The sequence below is a fragment of the Marmota flaviventris genome, chromosome 2 (assembly GCF_047511675.1).
Source record: "Marmota flaviventris isolate mMarFla1 chromosome 2, mMarFla1.hap1, whole genome shotgun sequence".
NCBI lineage: Eukaryota > Metazoa > Chordata > Mammalia > Rodentia > Sciuridae > Marmota > Marmota flaviventris.
In genome coordinates this window covers 174,263,624-174,284,171 of record NC_092499.1, presented here as the reverse complement: position 1 = coordinate 174,284,171, position 20,548 = coordinate 174,263,624, and the positions used below count along the sequence as shown (strand labels likewise).

The 20,548-nt window shown below is 37.4% G+C and overlaps 1 protein-coding gene across 1 annotated transcript in view; it reads left to right on the top strand.

Moving 5' to 3' along the window:
- Positions 1-20,548, top strand: part of LOC114107518 (attractin) — a 140,610-nt gene that overhangs the window by 41,838 nt on the left and 78,224 nt on the right. Inside the window, exons 4-6 of the mRNA XM_034636196.2 lie at positions 4,358-4,486; positions 5,536-5,741; positions 6,819-6,987. Coding sequence (XP_034492087.2) covers positions 4,358-4,486; positions 5,536-5,741; positions 6,819-6,987 — 504 coding nt within the window. The remainder of the gene's footprint in view (positions 1-4,357; positions 4,487-5,535; positions 5,742-6,818; positions 6,988-20,548) is intronic.

Genomic DNA, 20,548 nt, shown 5'->3' with positions numbered 1-20,548 from the left:
AGACCTTGGATAGGTCTGCTACGCATTTAAGTCGTGATGATACTACCAAGTTTACCTGCTGTTGACTAAGAGCAAGTGTTGGGCCCATATACATTTATGTCAGCCTTTGAAATATGCCTTGTATTATAGCAAGAGACATCTCAAACTTTAGCAAAGCATGAAAACTTAAGTATGCTGTTAGGAGAACATAGTACTTGCTGTGGATTCACGTGTTACTTAATTTGTTAACTAGAATTCATGGAGCCTTATTATGTGCCAGGCATTTTGAATTAGCTTGTCAGTATCCCTTGTAGGAACATGTGCCAAGTAGATGTGTGTAATTTCATGGTTTCCCCAAACTGTGTATTCAATGAGCAGACATGTGAATTGAAATAGAAACAAGTAAACTAATAGGAAGCAGTGCTTGTTCTAATCAGTGATATTTAAGAGAAGCTGAAGTATATGTACAGAGAGTTGTTTAAGTGATACTGATTAAAATTTAATCTATGGCATATTTGACTATTAATTTCCTAAAATTAAAATAAAACAGTATGCAAACAATTGGAATTTACCTGAAACACAAAACCCTTAAAGCACTGGTGAGCAAAACAATTTCAAATAAGAGTCTCTCCACAAGATGATTTGTATAGGAATGGAGTACAGTTGGGACAAGAGGACTTTGGGTAGAGGATTCAACCAATTGGTGATATGCTGAGGGTCCAGAGTAGAGGGAGGCTGGCAGTAGGATGTTCAGGCAGGACCAAGAAACAACAAAAAGAAAAAAAACTAAGCAAGATTCAGAAAATGTGTCTGCCCAAATCTCTTGAGTACATCATTCAAATGCTCTAGAACGCAGCTTCCGAAACCGAAAATGAAGTTGTTTTATTGTGTTAGTTTAACCTGTATTCTCTCTGGGCTTATTGTAAACTATGTTTCATTTGACTTCAAACCAGTAGATCACATTTATCTTTTATATATTGGATTTCTAAATAAAATCACTTTAACAGAATTGCATTACCATACAAATATGAGAACCACTAAAGCAATTTAAGACTCTTGCAGTCCTGTAGCACTATGATTTGTTGGGTATTCCACAGGTGCATGAGTACCTTGTGGTGCAGGCATTCTGCTAGGGTATATAGGTAGGAGATGCAAAGGTGGTTGTGGTGATTCAGCAGGACAGTGATTTTCCTCCCTGAGAACATTCTTCAAAAGAACACTGTTCCTTTTAGAGTTATTATTATTATTTTAATATATTTTTAGTTGTTGATAGACCTTTATTTTATTTATTTATATGTAGTGCTGAGAGTTGAACCCAGTGCCTCACACATGCCAGACAAGTGTGCTACCGCTGAGCCACAACCCCAGCCTTAGAATTATTATTTTTTGAAGCAAGTAAAATTGTGATGATGCAATTGTTAAGACTGTGAACAGAGAATACCTTCTGAAAACAGGCCAAGTCTATCTACTTCTATGATTTTTTACAATTGATTCTAAACAATGATGGTCTGTGTTTAAAATATAAAATCCTGAGCAACCTGAGGGCAGGCCATTTTTGATTTGCTCCAGTTTAATAAGTAGTTACAGCCCAGGCTGCACCTGCACTTACCAACTTCCCATTGGAGGCTGCTCAGGGTGACAGCTGGGGCAAGCCTGTAGCATCCCTTCCTCACCCACAGGCCTTCCTTTGTCTCATGTGCTGAAGGAGGCTGTGTTTGTTCATTTACTCTGTAAAAGTTTATTTTTGTCTTAAACCAGTTGTTTTGCTTTCACACTGGGAGAAATCCACACACTGCAAAGCTGTCACAATTTCAAATTTTTGAAGCAAATAGTAGCAAATTCCTAAGCCTCCCTGACAGTGGGAAAGCTGATCCACTTTCTCCAGTTGGTAAAGTTATTCATCCTGCATATTTAAATGTCCCCACCAAATGAAGAAGGCCACCAGATATCACTTACTGAGCACCTCCTAGTGGGAGGCTTAAGCCCTGCATATGCTCCACCAATTTCATCCTCATGATGTCACTGTGAGCTGGACAGGATTCCTCCTATGTGCATTTGAGGAAATTGGAGCTTAAAGATGTTAGTGACATGAAGCAAGGATTGGAGCTCAAGTAACTTTGATCCTGAAATTCATGCTGGACTAACAGAGAGTGCAAGGACCTCCGACTTGTGACTGCAGTCCCAGATCTTTTCTGGAATGTGCCTATATTATGGGAAGATTGCTTTTGACATACCTGTTTGTAAGAAGCCCTGCTCTTGCAAGTACTTATCCCTTCAACATTCTGGTACAGATGGAGCATCCCTAATTCAGAAATCTGAAATGTTCCAAATCACAGAAGTTTTTGAATGCTGACATGATGCCACGAGTGGGAAGTTCCACACCATGGAACTTTGTTTTATGCACAAAATTATTAAAGATATTATATAAATAATCACCTTAAGGTTATATGTCTGGAGGGTTTACATGTAATGTAAATCAGTTTTCTGTTTCTGTTTGTGTCCTTTCTCCAAGATATTTCATTATGTATATGCAGATATTGCCAAATCTGACAAAATCTGAGATTTAAAACACACGTGGTCCCAAGCTTTTGGATAAAGGCTGCTCGACCTCTGTGTAAAGTGAATGAAAACGTGGTGATGGCAAAACTTTCACTTAAGATTCTGACCAAATGTCACGTCTTCTGAATGCCCTCCCAACTGCCTTTCTAACCCAGTACCTCCTGTTCTCTTCTCTGCCCTGTTTCCCTTCATGGTATGATCTCTGCCTGGCCTGTGTGAATACACACTTGCATGTGAGGATGTGTCAGGGCTTATTTGTTTCTCTAACTGAACTCCTTGAGGTAGGGACATTGTCTGTTTCACTGTCGTTATCCTTATACCTAGAACAGAGCCTCCCATGTAGTAAGCACTTAGTAAATATTTGTTAGTTGAATACCTGGTAGAAAATATGTCAGTGTTTTCTGGACACCCCTGGGGTGCCTTCTGAGTGTTAGGTTTCCTAGAGTTCTCTTTTCATATTAAAAATTAAATGAAAATCCCATGCCCTCTTTCTTGTCTTCATTCCACACTTATGTAGTCTTCTTGCACTTATATACATTCAGGTAAATGGTACCCATCATCTAGGCCTGTTGTTTTGCACCTTCCTGCCCCATCAGAATGCCAGGGTGAGCTCCTGATGCCCAAGGCCTCATTCAGCAGCTCCCTGTGGATGAGCACTTTGATGCTTTCAACGTGTTACCATCTGAGTGATGCTGCAATTAGGATTCTTGTATATTTTCTTTTGTGAATGAGAGCAAGTATGTCCTCTACAAAGAAAGAGAATCACTAGGTCAGGGTGAATGGGCATTTAAGATGATTATGACTCTGAGGTGGGAGTTTACCTGGTGTGTGCTCTAGGAAGGGAATGGGGTTAAGAGTGAGTAAGTGAAGGGGAGAGTACTAGTTGATGTTCATTCATCAGTGGGAGCGTGTGCAGCAGATTCCATGGGAGTTGGTAAGGACCTAGGCACTGGCTGAATGTGATGGTGGGGGAGGTGAATTGATAGTGGGAAAGTCAGAGCACGTGAAGAAATGCAAATGGCAAGTAGACATAGGAAAGTTGTTAACCTCAGGAGTAGAAAAGAATGCAAAACCACAATAAGTCATGTATTAAATTAGCAAAGCTAACTTAGAACTGGTAATCCTTCTTGTTGGTGGTGTGAGGTGGTGTGATCAGACAATCTGGATTGATCAGACAGGATTTCATTTGAGCATCTCACTTCTGGAAAATAAGACCCTTCGATTCAGTCATTTTTTTCCTCACCTGGATTTATTGGCCCCAAAGCAGTACTTAGTTAGAATATTATGTGCTGGCCTCTGAGTGAGGTCCTTGGGAGAGCCTAGGGAGCTTTTAGTGACAGGGAAGGCCTATGGTATGCTATGTGTAAAATCGAACATAAAATGCCAGTGGTTTCAATTAGGGAAAGAAAATGCATCAGAATGCCAATAGTGTAGGAGTTGTGGGTTTTTCTAGCTTCTTTATATTGTTATGTAAATAAATATTTTATTTAACAATATTTTGTGTCTTTTAGTACTACATATTTACCATTTATTAACTCATAAAGTTTACTACTTTACAAGATTGTGGAGATTTAGAGAATTATTAAAAGGTGTATAAAAATAGAACCATTGATTTCAAATTTTATAGAAATGGAACCCAGAATAAAGGAAACCTAGGAAAAGAAGGACAACTAATAGGGTAGCTGTGTGCTTCCATCACATGAATTCACCCCTCTGCCTGCATGTGCTTTCTAAAGTTGTAAAGATGAACTTTTGAATTGTCTCTGCTATAGTTTAACACAGCTGACATTGTGCTATAAGAAATGTGCTTCTATTTCAGTGGCCTCATTGTTCCTGAAAGAGATGGCAATGAGACAGTTCCCGAGGTGGTTGTCACATCAGGTTATGCCCTTCTGCATTTTTTTAGCGATGCCGCTTATAATTTGACTGGATTTAATATCACTTACAAGTAAGATATTTAAATCTAATATTTGTGATTGTATTTAAATGAAATGTTTTAATAATTATGTTATAATAGTATAATAATATTAAAATATTGAGGACTTACACTGTGCCAGGAATTTCAGTAAGCAGATTACATGGGTTTCTCATTTAAAGTTTTTTAATATATTTTACAATTAAGGAAATGGGTGAAAAGATTAAATAAGTTGTTAACATAAGTGGTAGTGGTGGGGCTATAGTTTAAACCCAGGTGTTGCTGCTGTTGAGCTTCTCCTGGAAGAGAGGGGCATTTCTTGCTTATAGATAAAAACGCTGTTTTTTTTTTTGGTAAGTACAATTTAATAAATATTAACAGTTGCCATGTACTCAGTAGTAGAACAAGTCTATGTTTTTGGAGTATCATGATAATTCATTTATCTGCCCCCTTTGTGTTATTTCTAAGCACTATCTATATAGTTATCTTAAGCCATGTTAATAAGAGATATATTATGGTTAAACTCACACATTGTTAAAATAAACCTGCTTCCATTCCATCTGAAATGGGTCAGCTTACTAAATAATTTAAAATATAAGATTTTGGGCAATAATCTTAAGTTTTACAAATTTTCAGAGATGTTCAGAGGGCTACTGGTACTATGAGTGTAGTTGGAAGTTTATCCTCTTCCTTCCCACGCTTGCAAACATGAATTTGGCAGTTGTGTAGCGCCTGTCACTAGTGGGCTACCGAGAAGAATAGGATAGTTGTCCCAGACTTGAGGAGCTAAATCTGAACAAATGTGATCAAATCTCTTCTCTCCTTGTGATTTCTTTAACTTTATGAGTTACTTGTTTTTTTGCCCTATTCTCATGAGCCTCCACCAGGGTGGGTTTGAGCTCACATGCCCAAGCTGTGCAGTGTGGAGGGACCCTTTTTGGGTTGAGTGGTAAACACTGCATTTATGCTTGTGAATGAACTGAAGAGACAGGGAGATCCTTAAGCCTTGTGTAGGAGGAAGTTCTGCCAAGTTCATTGGCGTGTTGGTTAGTGTTGACTTAGTTTTTTCACTGTCTTTATAGTTTTGACATGTGTCCGAATAATTGCTCAGGCCGAGGAGAATGTAAGACCAGCAACAGCAGTGGCAATGTGGAGTGTGAATGTTCCGAAAACTGGAAAGGTGACTCGTGTGACATTCCTTACTGTACAAACAACTGTGGTTTTCCTCATCGAGGCATCTGCAATTCAAGTGATGTCCGAGGATGCTCCTGCTTCTCTGAATGGCAGGGTAGGAGCTTCTTTCTCTTGTTTTTCTTTCCGTTCACAAATTGTTTCTAGTTTAATACATTGTTCGTTAACCTTATTCTTAGCATCTGTACAACTTATGTTCATCATATATCAGGGGTCATGTAAGCTTTCTCCTCCCTTTATGTGGTTTCCTACAAATCTTTTAATGTCTCACCTATGTGGTTGTGGTCTCCTTAGAATTGTGGAGAGGTTTTCCATTTTGCAGTTCATTTATGAAAGTTTTAAGAACTTGGTCTCAGCCATAAGAGGACATAGCATAGAACCAAGTTTGGAGATGGGACAAGAGCTGACAATAATGCTATTTCCCCTAAAACTTTCTCCATGTTCTGAGAAAATTGATTATGCATTAGAATCTTAAAGCAGTCACCTAAAGTTATTATCTAGAGAAATAGCTTGTTAAAGGTGCTTTAGGGGATTCCATAAGGGCTAAGGGCAGTTGTTGATTTGATGACTTTGTTTATATACTTATTCCTTCCTCAGAACCTTTTCATTTTAAAAGGAAATATGTGTGTTTACATGCTTTCATCTGTTGGGTTTGGTGATACTAAGTAGTTAACAATTGGCATGTTTGAGTACCAATTTTTAACTACTTCCAAAGAGTGTAGCAGAAGCCAGACCTTACATCTGTTGTTGTATCTTACCTCTGTTGAGTTCTTTGCTTTACTAAAAGATGGGTAGTTTTTTGTTGTTGTTGTTTGTTTGTTTTATTATCATTCCTAGGTCTAGTTGTTACATTTTAGGTTTTTCAATTTGAATTAATAATTTCTTTGTGTAGTCTTCCCACCGGAAGCTGATAAAGTATGACTTTTGATACTGAAATACCTACATTGGATATGGTCAAGTCATTATTAGAAAGTATATGATTTTGAATTTTATTAGGGATTCCTGGGATCAATACTGTGAGTGAATTAAAACCACAAAGAAATTTGTTTGAAATACAGATGCTAAATTAGAGACTAAATATTCTTTAGAAAAATTTCGCATTTATATGTTTAAAATGAAGTGCAGTAAACTTTCCAGGTGCATTCAGTGAAGCTAATTTATTATGTTTTATTAGGCCCTGGATGTTCGGTTCCTGTGCCAGCTAACCAGTCATTTTGGACTCGAGAAGAATATTCAAACTTAAAGCTGCCCAGAGCATCTCATAAAGCTGTGGTCAATGGAAACATAATGTGGATTGTTGGAGGATATATGTTCAACCACTCAGATTACAGCATGGTTCTAGCGTAAGTTATTTTAAAATTTTTTGTAAGAAGTTTAGTTTTTCATTTTTCTAATTAAGCATAAATAAGCAAAAGGAAAAGAAATCATCAGTCTTGTTACTAAAATCTTCCAAGCCTTTTCAGATATACTGAATCTTTGAAATTGAGCACCACAATACGTTGTTCGTTAACCTTATTCTTAGCAAAAAAGCTTTTTTAGTAGTTGTAGATGGACAGAATGCCTTCATTTTATTTGTTTATTTTTATGTGGTGCTAAAGATCAAACCCAGTTCCTCACACATGCTAGGCAAGCCACTGAGCTATATAGCCCCAGCCCCAGCCCCAAAGTATTCATTTTTAAGCCATGTGCTAATTTATCATTTTGAGATACTTTTTCTGGTATTTTACTTTATTTGTTTATAGTAGGCTATATATATATATAGGGGAGTATTTTATGTGTTAATTGAATTAATAGTTGTAGGGAGACTTTCTTTTAGAAGAAATTTGTGAATACTTACTCATTGTGATTTTGTGATGTGAAAGTTTATTTTAGGTCTTTTGTGTTAATGAAGATTATAAAACACCAGCATCTATTTTTCAAGATAGAAATATGGCACTTGTGGTATAGTTTCTGAATCCTATGAAATACAGTCACTAGTACAGAACAAATAGGATAGCAAAATAAACACCTGAGTTCCTGGCATGGTGGTATGTGCATTATAAATGAGCCACTTGGGAGGCTGTGGAAGGAGGTTTTAAAGTTTGAGGCCAGCATGGCCAACTTTGTGAGACCCTGACTCAAAATAAAAAAAGTCTGAGGATGTACCTCAGTGGTAGGGTGCCTAGTACTGTGAAATAAACAAAAACAGACAAATGAGCAACATCTGTAAGAAAATTTTGTCTGAAGGTTTACTCTCAACTGTGTGGGGCAGAACTGTTGATGGCTATAAGCCCTGCATGGGTCACCTTCTGTGCAGGAGTGAGTAGCACAGAAGAGCAGCAGTGGGAGGCCCATAGCATCCAGAATGGCTGTAAGGTATTCACTCATGGGCTTAGCAAACCATGTTGAGAGCCACAGCTGGGACTGGAAGATGTTGTATATTTTAGTAGCTGAGTAAGTTCAAGGGATCCATAGTAGAATTTGAAGGGTCTGGAGCAGTTTGTGCTGTATTTATTCTCAAAGTGAACCAGCCAAAGTTTCTATCTTTCTTTAACTGCCCAGCCACAATTTCTTTGCAGGAGCAAGTCCATACTGAGGAGAAATGCTGAGAATAGAATTCATAATGAACAGGACAGGGATAGTGGAGACTAAGTGAGAGAAGGTTCAGTGAGAAGGGAACAGAGTGAGGTGTTCTCAACATGGGAACTGCCATCTGTGTGAACATTCCATTGCAACAGCAAAGAGTGAGCTCAAGAGCTGAGAAGGTAGAACTATCCTGCAGCTACCCAGTGAAAACACAGGGAGAAGCAGTTTTTTTTTAAATTTTAGTTTTAGATGGACACAATTTCTTTGTTTTGTTTATTTTATGTAATGCTGAGGATAGAACTCAGTGTGTCACCTATGCGAGGTAAGCTCTCTACCACTGAGCTACAACCCCAGCTCCAGGGAGAAGCAATTTTACTTAAAAATATCAAGGTTAAATATCATGGAAAGTTCTTATCAGAAAAAAGAGAGTATGGAATAAAATAAGCCCATTCATACAGAAAGCATTAAATATAGAAAAATATAAAACTGATGAAAATTACAATATAGTATTCCAAAACAAGCTAAATATATAGTATGCAAGAACAATCTAATCAGAACTAGAAAAATTCAGAAATTTGATTGTTGGTTTGTTTGTTTGCTTTTTTTTCTTTTTTTAGTTCTTGGGATTGAACCCAGGGGTACTTTACCACTGAGCACATTCTGAGATCTTTTTTTAAAAATTTTATTTATTTATTTTTAAAATTTTGACACAAGGTCTCACTAAGTTGGCGAGATTGGTTCTAACTTGCAGTCCTCCTCCTTCAGCCCCAGAAATTGCTGGGAGGATTATAGGCAGTCACTGTCATGCCTGGGTGGAAGTTAAGAATTTTATTTTTTAAATTAAAAAATATTGTTTAGAAGTTAAGAATTTTAGATTCCAAAATAATTTCAGAATTGAAGACAAACCTGAAGGACACAGGGTTTATAAATGCTTTAGAAATAGAATATGAAAAGAGGGATTTTTGTTTTTAATCATAAAGAAATGAAGGTTACTTTCCCGTTTTTACAGTAAGTACAGTTAAAAATCCTGGACACTAAGACATTAGAAACAAACATGGAAAAAAGAAATAAGAGGAAATCAAAAGACACTCTAAAATGAAGGAAAACGTAATTTGTTTCCAGTAGACTTTTCCTATAACAGTGATAAAGGAAGGTCTCTAAACAGAAATCAAATGAAAAAAGGAGTCTAAAAACCTCAGGAACAGAACAGAATGAAAAGAGCAAATACGCTGGAAAATGTAATCAATTTTTTTCCTTCTCTTGAGTCTTTTTAATTAAATTTAATGACTAATAAAAGTATTATAGTGAAATAACCTTTTGCAACTTAGAAGAATAACTCACCAAAAATTTGTGAAAGGATATGTGGAAAATGCACTGAACTATTACTGCTATTTTTTCTCTTGTTGTTAACAGCAAATTTATTCCACCTAGTTGAGCAACTGTCAGTCTCTGAGATTGTTTCCTCTTTGTAAAATTAGGAATGGTAGGTTTAGGAGTGGGGTTCTTTTTTTTTTTTTAATATATATTTTTTTTAGTTGTAGATGATCACAATATCTTTATTTTTATTTTATTTGTTTTTATGTGGTGCTAGGGACTGAACCCAGGGCCTCACGCATGCAAGGAAAGTTCTCTACCACTGAGCCACAACCCCAGCAGGAGTGGGATTCTTTTCTGAGTTACTTTTAGCATCTTATACCAAAAAGATGATCTCCTTACCCCCAAATCTGAAAATTAGATGGAACTTGCATCACACCTATTTAATATTCTCCCCTTAACACTATTTGAAAGCATATTTCCTGTTTTCTTTAAATGTTTTTCTTGGTTAAAAAAATGCATACATTTTTATAGAAAGCAAGCGCTTCCTTTCTTTTTCTAAAAAAATATCTTTATTTATTTATTTATTTATTTTTATGTGGTGCTGAGGATCGAACCCAGGGCCTCGCACATGCTAGGTGAGCACTCTACTGCTGAGCCACGATCCCAGGCCCCCAAAAAACGTTCTTTCTGAAAGACCATCACTTTCCCTACTAATCATGCTAAAACTCCAAAATGAATATTCTGAATTACCTTGGATGTTTTCTTGCTCTTATTCCTGATATTAATGATATCTCTTGTCTCCCAGCTGCTTAGTCAAGCTAAAATCCTGAAGTTTTCCATTAATTTCTTTCTCCCCTTTGAGTACTAGGTCAAGACCAACAGATACACTTTCAAAGTGTCTCTCAGTAAAACTGGTCCAATCTCTGTTTCCATGGTTGCTGTGTTAACTCAACCCTTTAATTTCTGATCAGAGCCCTGCCATTGCCAGGTGAGGTTATTGTCCCACCAGATTCTCTTCTTTCTCCATACCATAGACACAAAATACTTTCTTTGCCTAGAACACATTTCCTAAATATGAATATAAAATCTCCTCTTATTTTAGTTGTTTTTGGTTTTAATTTTTTTTTTAACACAGATTTAAAGCAATTTCATGTGTATTTCTTCAGTAGAGTTGTCTGCACTGGGAATAGTGCAAATAGCACTTAGAGATCTTTCAGGATATTGATCATACAGAGTTCCTCCTTCCCCACTCGGGGAAATACAGTGATTAGTCTCTGCTCCCTTTGCCAGACAACCCAGAGAAAGCTCCATAGTTATTCAGGGGTAATCCTGTCTCTGCAGCCCACTCTTCCTCAAGCACATCTTTAGTGTGGGGACCTCCTAAACTGTGTCTTTATCAGTAACTGCAGCCCCTCCACATGATTGTAATTCTAAGTATTCTACATTCCAGCCACTCTCTTCTGTGATAGACACAGTTGGTGCCCAAGTTCCAATACCCTTACCTGACTGGTGCACCCAGTCACCAGCAGTGGTGAAAGTTTGTTGTCAGCTCACAGCTGCCGCCTTCTCTGAAGAATGGACCTAGCAGATTGGAGCCGTCTTACCCAGAAATACCTGGAAGGCTATGCCCTGTAGCTGGTACAGACCCTAGTAGAGTGACTGATCATTCCAGGTCACCTGGGAGTCTCCGGGGTATAGCATTGAAAAACCTTGCATCCCAGGAAACTCCTCAGTTCTGAGCAAACTGGGGTTGTAGTCAACATAGTCCCAGCCAATGACTGATTGACATGGATGTTCAAGAGCCAATCCCTGCTTCTACTTGGGAAGACTGTGGTGTCATTCCTGCTCCAGTGGTTCCCTTGAGATGATGCTAAAGCCAGATCTCAGCTGAGAGCATATCTGCCTCGCTTTTCTTTCCACTGTATCTTGATTATCTCACTCCTGACATGTTTATCCAGAGAGCATTCCCTTGATGAGTCACTTGCCCAAGAATCCCATTTCTCTGCTTGCAGGGAACCGGACCTGATATACTTTCTAATCTTTCCAGATTTTTCTTTGAGTACTCTGCCTCCAACCATCTTTGACCCTCAGAAGGGTCCATAATCCATTGACTCTCCCTCTCCCTCTTCTAGTCTTCTGTTCTGCTGTCACACCTCCTTTTCACATTTCAAATCTCCACAGCCTTTTTCTCCTATTTTCCGAGCTAATGGCTTGGCTTCGTTTCTGATTTGAAAAATAGAGATCTTCAGAAGAGGATTTGCCCAAACTCCCACTACCACATTTTCCCTTCAACTATATCTGTACTGATTTATTCTTTCTGTTCTGTTTTTTTAGATCAATGGTAGTCAATAGAAGTTTGGAGCCTGATGGAAATGTTGTGTATTTGCTGTCATATTGCAGCTACGTGTGGTTATTAAGCACTCAGAATGTGACTGGTGTGACCCAGTAGCTGAAGTTTTGATTGCCCATTCTTAGTCTTCGTCTTGTTAGATCTCGAACCAGTATTTTGTCTACAATCTCTTGATTTTTTTTTCTAATTATTTATTCCTTCACAGACTCTTGAGCTGGTTCCTCTTGATCTGACTGTTTTCTGAATGCTGGTACACCCCAGGGCACAGCCCTTGTTCTGCCTCTGGCTATGTATTCACTCTCTTGGTGATATCATGTGATAACTTGGCCTTTATGCTGGTGACTCCCAAATTTATAGCTGCAGCTTAGACTTTTCACCTGAATCCATATCTTAAACTCTTGACACCTCAATCTATTATGTAATAGGAACTGAAAATGCAACATATCCCAAGTGATCTTTCTGGCTAGCCTGCTACCCCCCCCCCCCACCCCCATGTCCCTGTCTCAGTTAACGAGTACTCCAGCCTTCTGTTCACTTCATCCAGAAATCCTTGCCTTATCCTTGACTTCTTGTTCTTTCCCACAGCATATTGACACATGTTGTTTTCTTGCTGCATAACAAATTATCATAAACTCGCATGCCTGTAATCCCAGTGACTTGGAAGGCTGAGATAGGAGGATCACAAGTTTGAGATCAGCCTCAGCAGTTTCGTGAGGGCCTAAGCAACTTAATGAGACCCTGTTTCCAAATAAAAAATATGAATGGCTGGGAATATTGCTTAGTGGTAAAATGCCCCAGGGTCAAATCTCCTAGTACCCCTGCCCAACAAAACATAAATTTAACAGCTTGAAACAGCTCAGTTTTCTTATCTGACAATTTCCATTGGTCTGAAGTCTGGTTCTGTGCATTTACGGTGTCAGCTGGCCTACATACTCATCCAAAGAAGGAAGATTCACTTCTAAGCTTCTTCAGGTTGCTGCCAGAATGAGTTTCAAGTGGTTGTAAGGCTGAGGGTCCCAACTTCCTGCTGACTGTCAGCTAGAAGCTGCCCTCAACTCCTAGAAGCTACCTTCAATTTCTCGTCACTTGGACCTAACTGATATGGCTTCTTATTCCTTCATCAGGACACAAAAGGGTCTTGTCTGAGTCTGCTAGCCGGGTGGATCACAGAAATCACATCCCATCATGTTTTCCATATGGTTTGGTTAGAAGCAATTCAGTGATTCTGCTCACTGTGCAAGGGAGGTGATTATATAGCTGGATGTAAACACGAGGAAGCAGGGATCCCAGGGGGATAAACCCGTGTGTCTGCTTGCCACGTAATGTCAACAAATCTTGTTAGTGCTGCTTTTAAAATATTCTCCAAGTCTAACTTCTAGTGTTGCCACCATGAAAAGGAAGGGTAAAGTTAAACTTGTGAAAATGATTGTCCCTTCCACTGTCATGTTAGATATTTATAAGAGCTGTATATGTTACCATTTATGTGTTTTATTCTTGTATCTGACATCATTCCCCTCTCTTGCAGCAAGAAATCTGGGAGTTGCTTTGATGCTCCCTACTTCACCTTCTTGTACCATAAACTCTTCTTAAGTTTCATCAACTCTGTCATCTATATTTTATTACCAGAGATTAAACCTAGGGTATTTAACCCCTGAGCCATATCCCCAGACCTTTTTTATTTTTTAGTTTATATATATATATATATATATATATATATATATATATATATATATATATATGTATGTATATATATATATGTATGTGTATATATATATATATTTGTAGGTGAGCACAATACATTTATCTATCTATCTATCTAGTGCTGAAGATTGAACCCAGTGCCTCACATGTGCTAGGCAAGTGCTCTACCACTGAGCTATACAACCCTTGCCTCTTTATTTTTTATTTTGAGACAGGGTCTCTCTGAATTGCTTAGGGCCTCTCTAAATTGTTGAGGCTGGCTTTGAATTTGTAATCCTCCTGACTCATCCTCCTCAGCCTTTGGGATTACAAGCATGAATCACTATGCCTGGCATATTTATTATTATTATTTTTTGATACCAGGGATTGAACTCGGGGGCACTTAACCACTGAGCCACATCACCATCCCTTTTTGTATTTTATTTAGAAGCAGGGTCTCACTGAATTGCTTAGGGCCTTGCTAAATTGATGAGGCTGACTTTGAACTCGTGATGCTCCTGTCTCAGCCTCCTGAGCCACTGGGATTATAGGTGTATGCCACAGTGCCTGATGAATTTTTTCTTTTTTTTGGGGGGGGGGGTACTAGGGAATAAACTCAGGGGCACTCAACCACTGAGCCACATCCCCAGCCCTGTTTTGTATTTTATTTATAGATAGGTTCTCACTGAATTGCTGTTGCTGAGGCTGGCTTTGAATTCATGATCCTCCTGCCACAGCCTCCTGAACCACTGGGATTATAGGCATGTGCTACTGTGCCTAGCCATATTTGTTCTCTTTTATGTCCAGGCTGACATTATTTTCTATCTAGTCCTCAGCAGTAGATTGCTATTAAATGTTTGTTTCCATTTCTTCCTTTTAATCTATTTTCTATAGATGAATTGGGTGATATTTTAAAAGTATAAATCATCATTATTCCCCTTTTTAAAATCCACTGGTGTCTTCCCATTAAATTTAATAGTGTCATGTGATCTGACCATAGTTAACCTTCGCAGGCACAGCTTTTTTCCTCTCCTGCCTTTATTCTCTCTACTGCTCCACAAGCCTTCTTCTTCTTCTTTTTTCCCCTCCACCCAAACTCATCATGTGCATCCTTACTTCATGATACTTTGATTTACTGTTTCCTCTGTCTAGACTCTTCCTCCAATTATACATCAGGGCTGGTTTCTTCTCACCCTTTCTTTCTCAGTTTAATTGTCCCACATTGAGGTCTTCCATGATCATCAGTTCAGACACATTCTTGCGGTGTTTCTTTTTTGTAGTTTTCATTTCCTTTATGACAATATTGATTATTTTAAATTATGTCTATGCTCATTATTGTGTACTCTCATTTTCTGCCTTTTTTTCCCTTTTAAGTTCTCTGAGGTCCTTGCTTACTCATCTCAGGGCTTAGCTCGTAGAAGGTGCTCAAATAAGTATTAATCAAACTCATGGGGGAGTAATTAAAATTTTTTTCCTTCACAAATGTTTATTCCTGGGCATATTAATGTTTCTTTTATTTGGTGTATTCATGAGCCATATTTGTCTTTTAGATTGTAACATTATTTTTCTGCTGTGGTTTGATCAAAACATGATTTTTACAGCTTCATATATTTCCTATAAATACTAGTATGGCTTCAAATAATGTTTTATTAGCTTTCATGAAAGTAAATATAGTGATTCCTTTTAAAAGGAAATTTTCTGCAACTTCAATTATAAATTTTATAGTCATTTATACTCTCAAATAAGAAAAGTATTTCAGGATTTGGGCTTACTCTCTATTTCTTCCACAAGCTTTTTAATCTAAAATTTTAAGTTTTATTAAAAAGCAGTTCCTATTTTATGTCACTCTGTGGTCCTTTTGCAAAATCAGTGGTCTTGGCCTCTAATCTTGGTTCAGATTGCCAGTTAAAATTTCATTACTCAATTGCTTTCCCTTGAACAAAAAGAGATCCTTAACAAAAAGTTTAAAAAAGAAGAATGGAGCAACATGTAGCCAAATAAGGAAAAGACTATCACCTCATTCAGTGAACTTTAAAACAGACTCAGCGTACCTTAAGTGTGAATGCTTCTGTACCTCACAGGAATCACCCTGGGAAGATTCTGAGAATTGTCCCCAGTAGCCTCAAATCTAGAAAATAGTAAATTGAGTGGGTATTGGTGGTATTATTATTATTATTATTATTATCTCTTTTAATTGAAGAGCAGGATACTAGTTGCTAAGGATCAAGGGAAAATTGACCACAAGTGGCTGGCTGCCCAGATGTTAGGGCTTCCATTTCAATAGTGGTAAGACTTTCACCCTGGAGTAGGACTTTTGAACAAGCTCTCAAAGAAGAGAAGAATATTTTATTCTGACAGTCTACACCCTTTCATCCAAGCCCAAACATTTACTGAGATTTCAGAGAAGTGGATGGAACATAAAGTACCAGGCTTCATGATAAGTAGGATGGCAATCCAGTAAACTTGTCTAGGAAACAGAAACAAGAAGCCACCCATACTTTGTCAATAAAATGTCAGGAAAGGTATGTCGAAGGACAAACAAGATGAAAGAAGCAGCATTATAGCTAATACAAATATTCTATGATGTAAAAAAGTGAAGAGGATTATTGAATGTAGCATATAAATTCTGACAAGAACCCATCGTGTAAAAAAGTTACTTCAAGAAGATTACTTTCAAATGCTTGTTCTACAGATCAACTTAAGTTAGAATTTGAATTCAGAAAAATAAGGTGAGAGATAAGAAAATAAAAACAGACTGAATGAAGTAGAAATAAATTAGATCCAGCAAAACCTGAAATGAAATCAAATCACTGACAGATTAATGAGATAATTTCAGTGAATACAGATGAAAAGATTGAAAAAATTAGAGAAAAGTAAAAACATAGGAGAGACAGGAAGTGATCCACTATAAACATAATTGTCACTGAGGAAAAGAGCCTAATAAACAGAATAAATGGATTGAAGTAATATAAACTTTTTTCAGGAAAATTTTCTAGTTTCTCAATGAGAAGATCTGATTTGATCATTTTATTGAACTTTAGGAAGAAAATGTTGTTTGGGAAGACTTAGGTCATTCTTTGCTTTCTATTGATCCTGGGGCCATGTCCTATCTCTGCAGTGCCTTTGCTTTGGTCTTTGGGGAGCCCAGATGCTGCTATTGGGTTACCGGTGTACTGTAGCATGATGGTCATTGGGTTGCCAGACAATGCAGGGGCTTGTGAGGGGATGGCTGTTCTGTGAAAGATACCTATGTATGAATTGCTGAAGTTTGTCTTACTTATCTGCTTGTTTGTATCTTAGAACTAGTTATTTAATATTCAGTTGTCTTAGGCTTGGCTCCCAGAATAATTTATGTGGTCTTTAGAATTTCTTATATTTTATCAATATTGTTCTTGTCTTGTATTTTCCTGTGTTGTGGAAAAAAATTGACAGCCTATTATGTAAGGATCTTTGGGAATTCACCTATGCCAGATTGTGGGCACCTGCCAGCACCTGTCAGCTCTTGGACTGACAACTTAAGGAGGAACAAAACATATTAAGGTACAGATTAGCACCCTCTGTGACACTTGAAAGATTCGTGAATTGGAGCATCTAGAGACTTAATTCTTTGCTTCCTTTTTAAAAATTTCTTCTCTTATACTCCCACTTAATGTATATGTGTTTATATGAAACACCTTCCATAGCCAGAATTCTACAAACATTTTATAGTGGTATTCAATGAATTTCATAAAAACATTTTCCTGAATAGATTTAAGTTATTTCTACTTTGACAAAGTACAGTCTTGTGTCCTAAAAAAGGCACAGGGGGTGGGGTAGGGGTGGAGAGAAAGAGGAAGATCTGATACAGACAGACAAAAGAGGAAGAGGAAGAAAGAGACAGAAAATGAGAATTATAACTTAAATACAGAAAAACAAATCATATAATAGGAATAAAATCAAGCTGGCCTTAGATACCTCCATGGCAATGTTTAAACTCAGCCATGTTGAAGGGAGCAGCCATCTGCAACTTTCTGGAAGAAAGGAAGGATAGGACTTCAAATATTATACCCAGCTAACATGCCATTCACTTGTAAGGCTAGCATGCAAATAGGTGAAGAAGTGCATATGAGTGCTGCTTATTAAAAACATTCATTCATTCATTTATTCATTTATTTTAGAAGTAGTTGGACACATACCTTGATTTATTTACTTAATTTTATGTGGTGCTGAGGATCGAACCCAGTACCTCGCACATGCTAGACAAGCACTCTACCGCTGAGCTACAATCCCAGCCCTGATGAGTGCTGCTTTTACAAAATACTACTTGGTTGTGAAATCAGCCAATTAAGTATTAAAGAGCTCAAGGAGAAGTCATGGTAGAATGACTGCGAGAAGATTGCCTGAGCCCAGACACAGATTCTGTAGGTAATATCTATGGGATTATAGAATGGAATGTGAATGTTATGAACATGTAGTGTCAATATAACAAAAATAGGGAGAAGAAATGGGATTTGAAATGTTAATGCTAAGATTTTCAGCTTTCAAAGCAGGAAGCTAGTAGAGTGCCCAAAAGTAAATTGTGTAAACATTTAAAACTTGAGCAAACAACATTAGTTAAAAAAATAATTAATAAAACTAAATAGTTAGCTACTTAATGGATAATGATTAAATAACACTAAAGCTTTAATAATTTTCATGTATTTTTTAAAAACGGACTATTCCAAAAATATATAAAGTAAATAGCCAATACTAATTTATATGTTATTTGCATTTAATAGATGTCACCATGTTGTTATATTTGCTTCAGATCTTGTACAAAATATTTTAGAGAAAAGGAAAAGTTTAGATAAAATATAATGAATACTAATGCATTTAGCACCTATACTGGGAAATAAAACATTGTGAATACAATTGAGGACTCTGGTATGTTCTTCTCAAGTACCAGAGGTAGTGTCCTGATTTTGGTTTCAGTTGTTCACCTGCATTTCTTAAAAATATGTTGAAAGCCAGGCACAGTGGCATATGTCTGTAATCTCAGCAGCTTGGGAGACTGAGGCAGGAGGATTTAAGTTCACAGCCAGCCTCAGCAACTTAGTGAGGCTCTAAGCAACTCAGTGACACCCTGTCTCTAAATAAAATACAAAATAGAGCTGGAGATGTGGCTCAGTGGTCAAGTGCCCCTGAATTTAATCCCTGCTACCGCCCCCCCCCCCCAATAAAAAAAAGTTGAATTACTATATATTTTTATGTAGTCTTCATAAAAAACAACATTTTGGCTGGGTATGATGGTGCAAAGGTATAATCCCAGCTACTCAGTAGGCTGAAGCAGAAGAATTGTAAGTTTGAGGCCAGTCTCAGCAACTTTTGTGAGACCCTGTTTTGAAATAATAAAAAGGCCTGGGACCATACTACCACAAGCAGTATACTGATTCAGTGCAATCCTCATCAAAATACCAATGGCATTCTTCACAGAGCTAGAAAAAACAGTCCTAAAATTCATTTGGAAGAAAAAAAAAAGACCCAGAATAGCCAAAGCAATTTTAAGGCAAAAAAGCAATGCTGGAGTCATCAGAGTACCTGTCTTCAAATTATACTGCAGAGCTATAGTAACAAAAACTGCATGGTACTGGCATACAAATAGACACAGAGACAAACCCACACATCTGCAGTCATTTCTTGACAAAAGTGCCAAAAAGATACATTGGAGAAAAGACAGCCTTTTTAACCAATGGTGTTGGGTAAACTGGTTATCCATATATAGAAGAATGAAACTAGACCTTATCTTTCACCTTGCATAAAAATCAGCTCACAGTGAATCAAAGACCTGGGAGTTAGACCAGAAATTATGCAACTTCTACAAGAAAACATAGGGTCAACACTCCAACACATAGGCATAGGCAATGACTTCTCAATACCCATAAAGCTCAGGAAATAATGCCAGGAGTTAATAATGGGATGGCATCAAATTAAAAAACTGCACAGCGAAGGAAACAATTAGGAGTGTAATGGGAACCTACAGAATACGGAAAATCTTGGCTGGATAAGTATCTCTAAAGTATATAAAAAATCTTTAAAAACTTTACACCAAAAATAATACAATTAATAAATGGGAAAATGAATTAAACAGACATTGCTCAAAAGAAGAAATACAAATGGCCAACAAATATATAAAGAAATGTTAAACATTATTAGTAATTATAGAATGCAAATCAAAACTACACTGAGATTTCATTTTACACCAGTCAGAATGGCAGTCATCAAGAGTAAAAAGGCTGGAAAGGATGTGGAGGAGAAGGAACATTATACTGTTGGTGGGATTGTAAATTAATACTACCACTATGGAAATCTATAGATTCCTCAAAAGAGTAGTCATGGAACCACCATATAACACAGTTATACACTCCTCAGTATTTTTCTTAAAGAATTACAGTAATTACACTACAGTGATATGTGCATACCCATTTTTATAGCAGCACAATTCATAATAGCCAAACTGTGGAACCTGCCTAGGTGTCCATCAACAGAAGAATGGATAAAGAAAATGTGGGATATATACGCATGGAGTTTTATTCAGCCATAGAGAAGAATGAAATTATGTCATTTGCAGAGAAATGGATGGAACTAGATACCATTATCATGTTAAGAGAAATAAGTCAAACTCAGAAGGTCAAGGGTGGTATATTTTCTCTCATAAGCAGAAGCTAGAGAGGAAAAGGAGAAGAAAGATGGGAGCAATCTCATGAAAATCAAAGGGAGTTCAGTAGAAGAAAGGGACCAAGGGGGTGGGAGATGGGGAGGAAGGAAAGAAGTGCTGGGGAGTGATACTGGCCAAATTATATTGTTATATTGTGTGCATGTATGAATACGCAACAAGATACCCATTGTTATGTACAACTATAACGTACTGATTTTGAAAAACATGGATAAAAAAGGCCTAGGAGTATAGCTTAGTGGTCAAGTGCCTCTGAGTTCAATTCCTAGTACTGGGGGAAAAACTAGAAATAATATTCTGC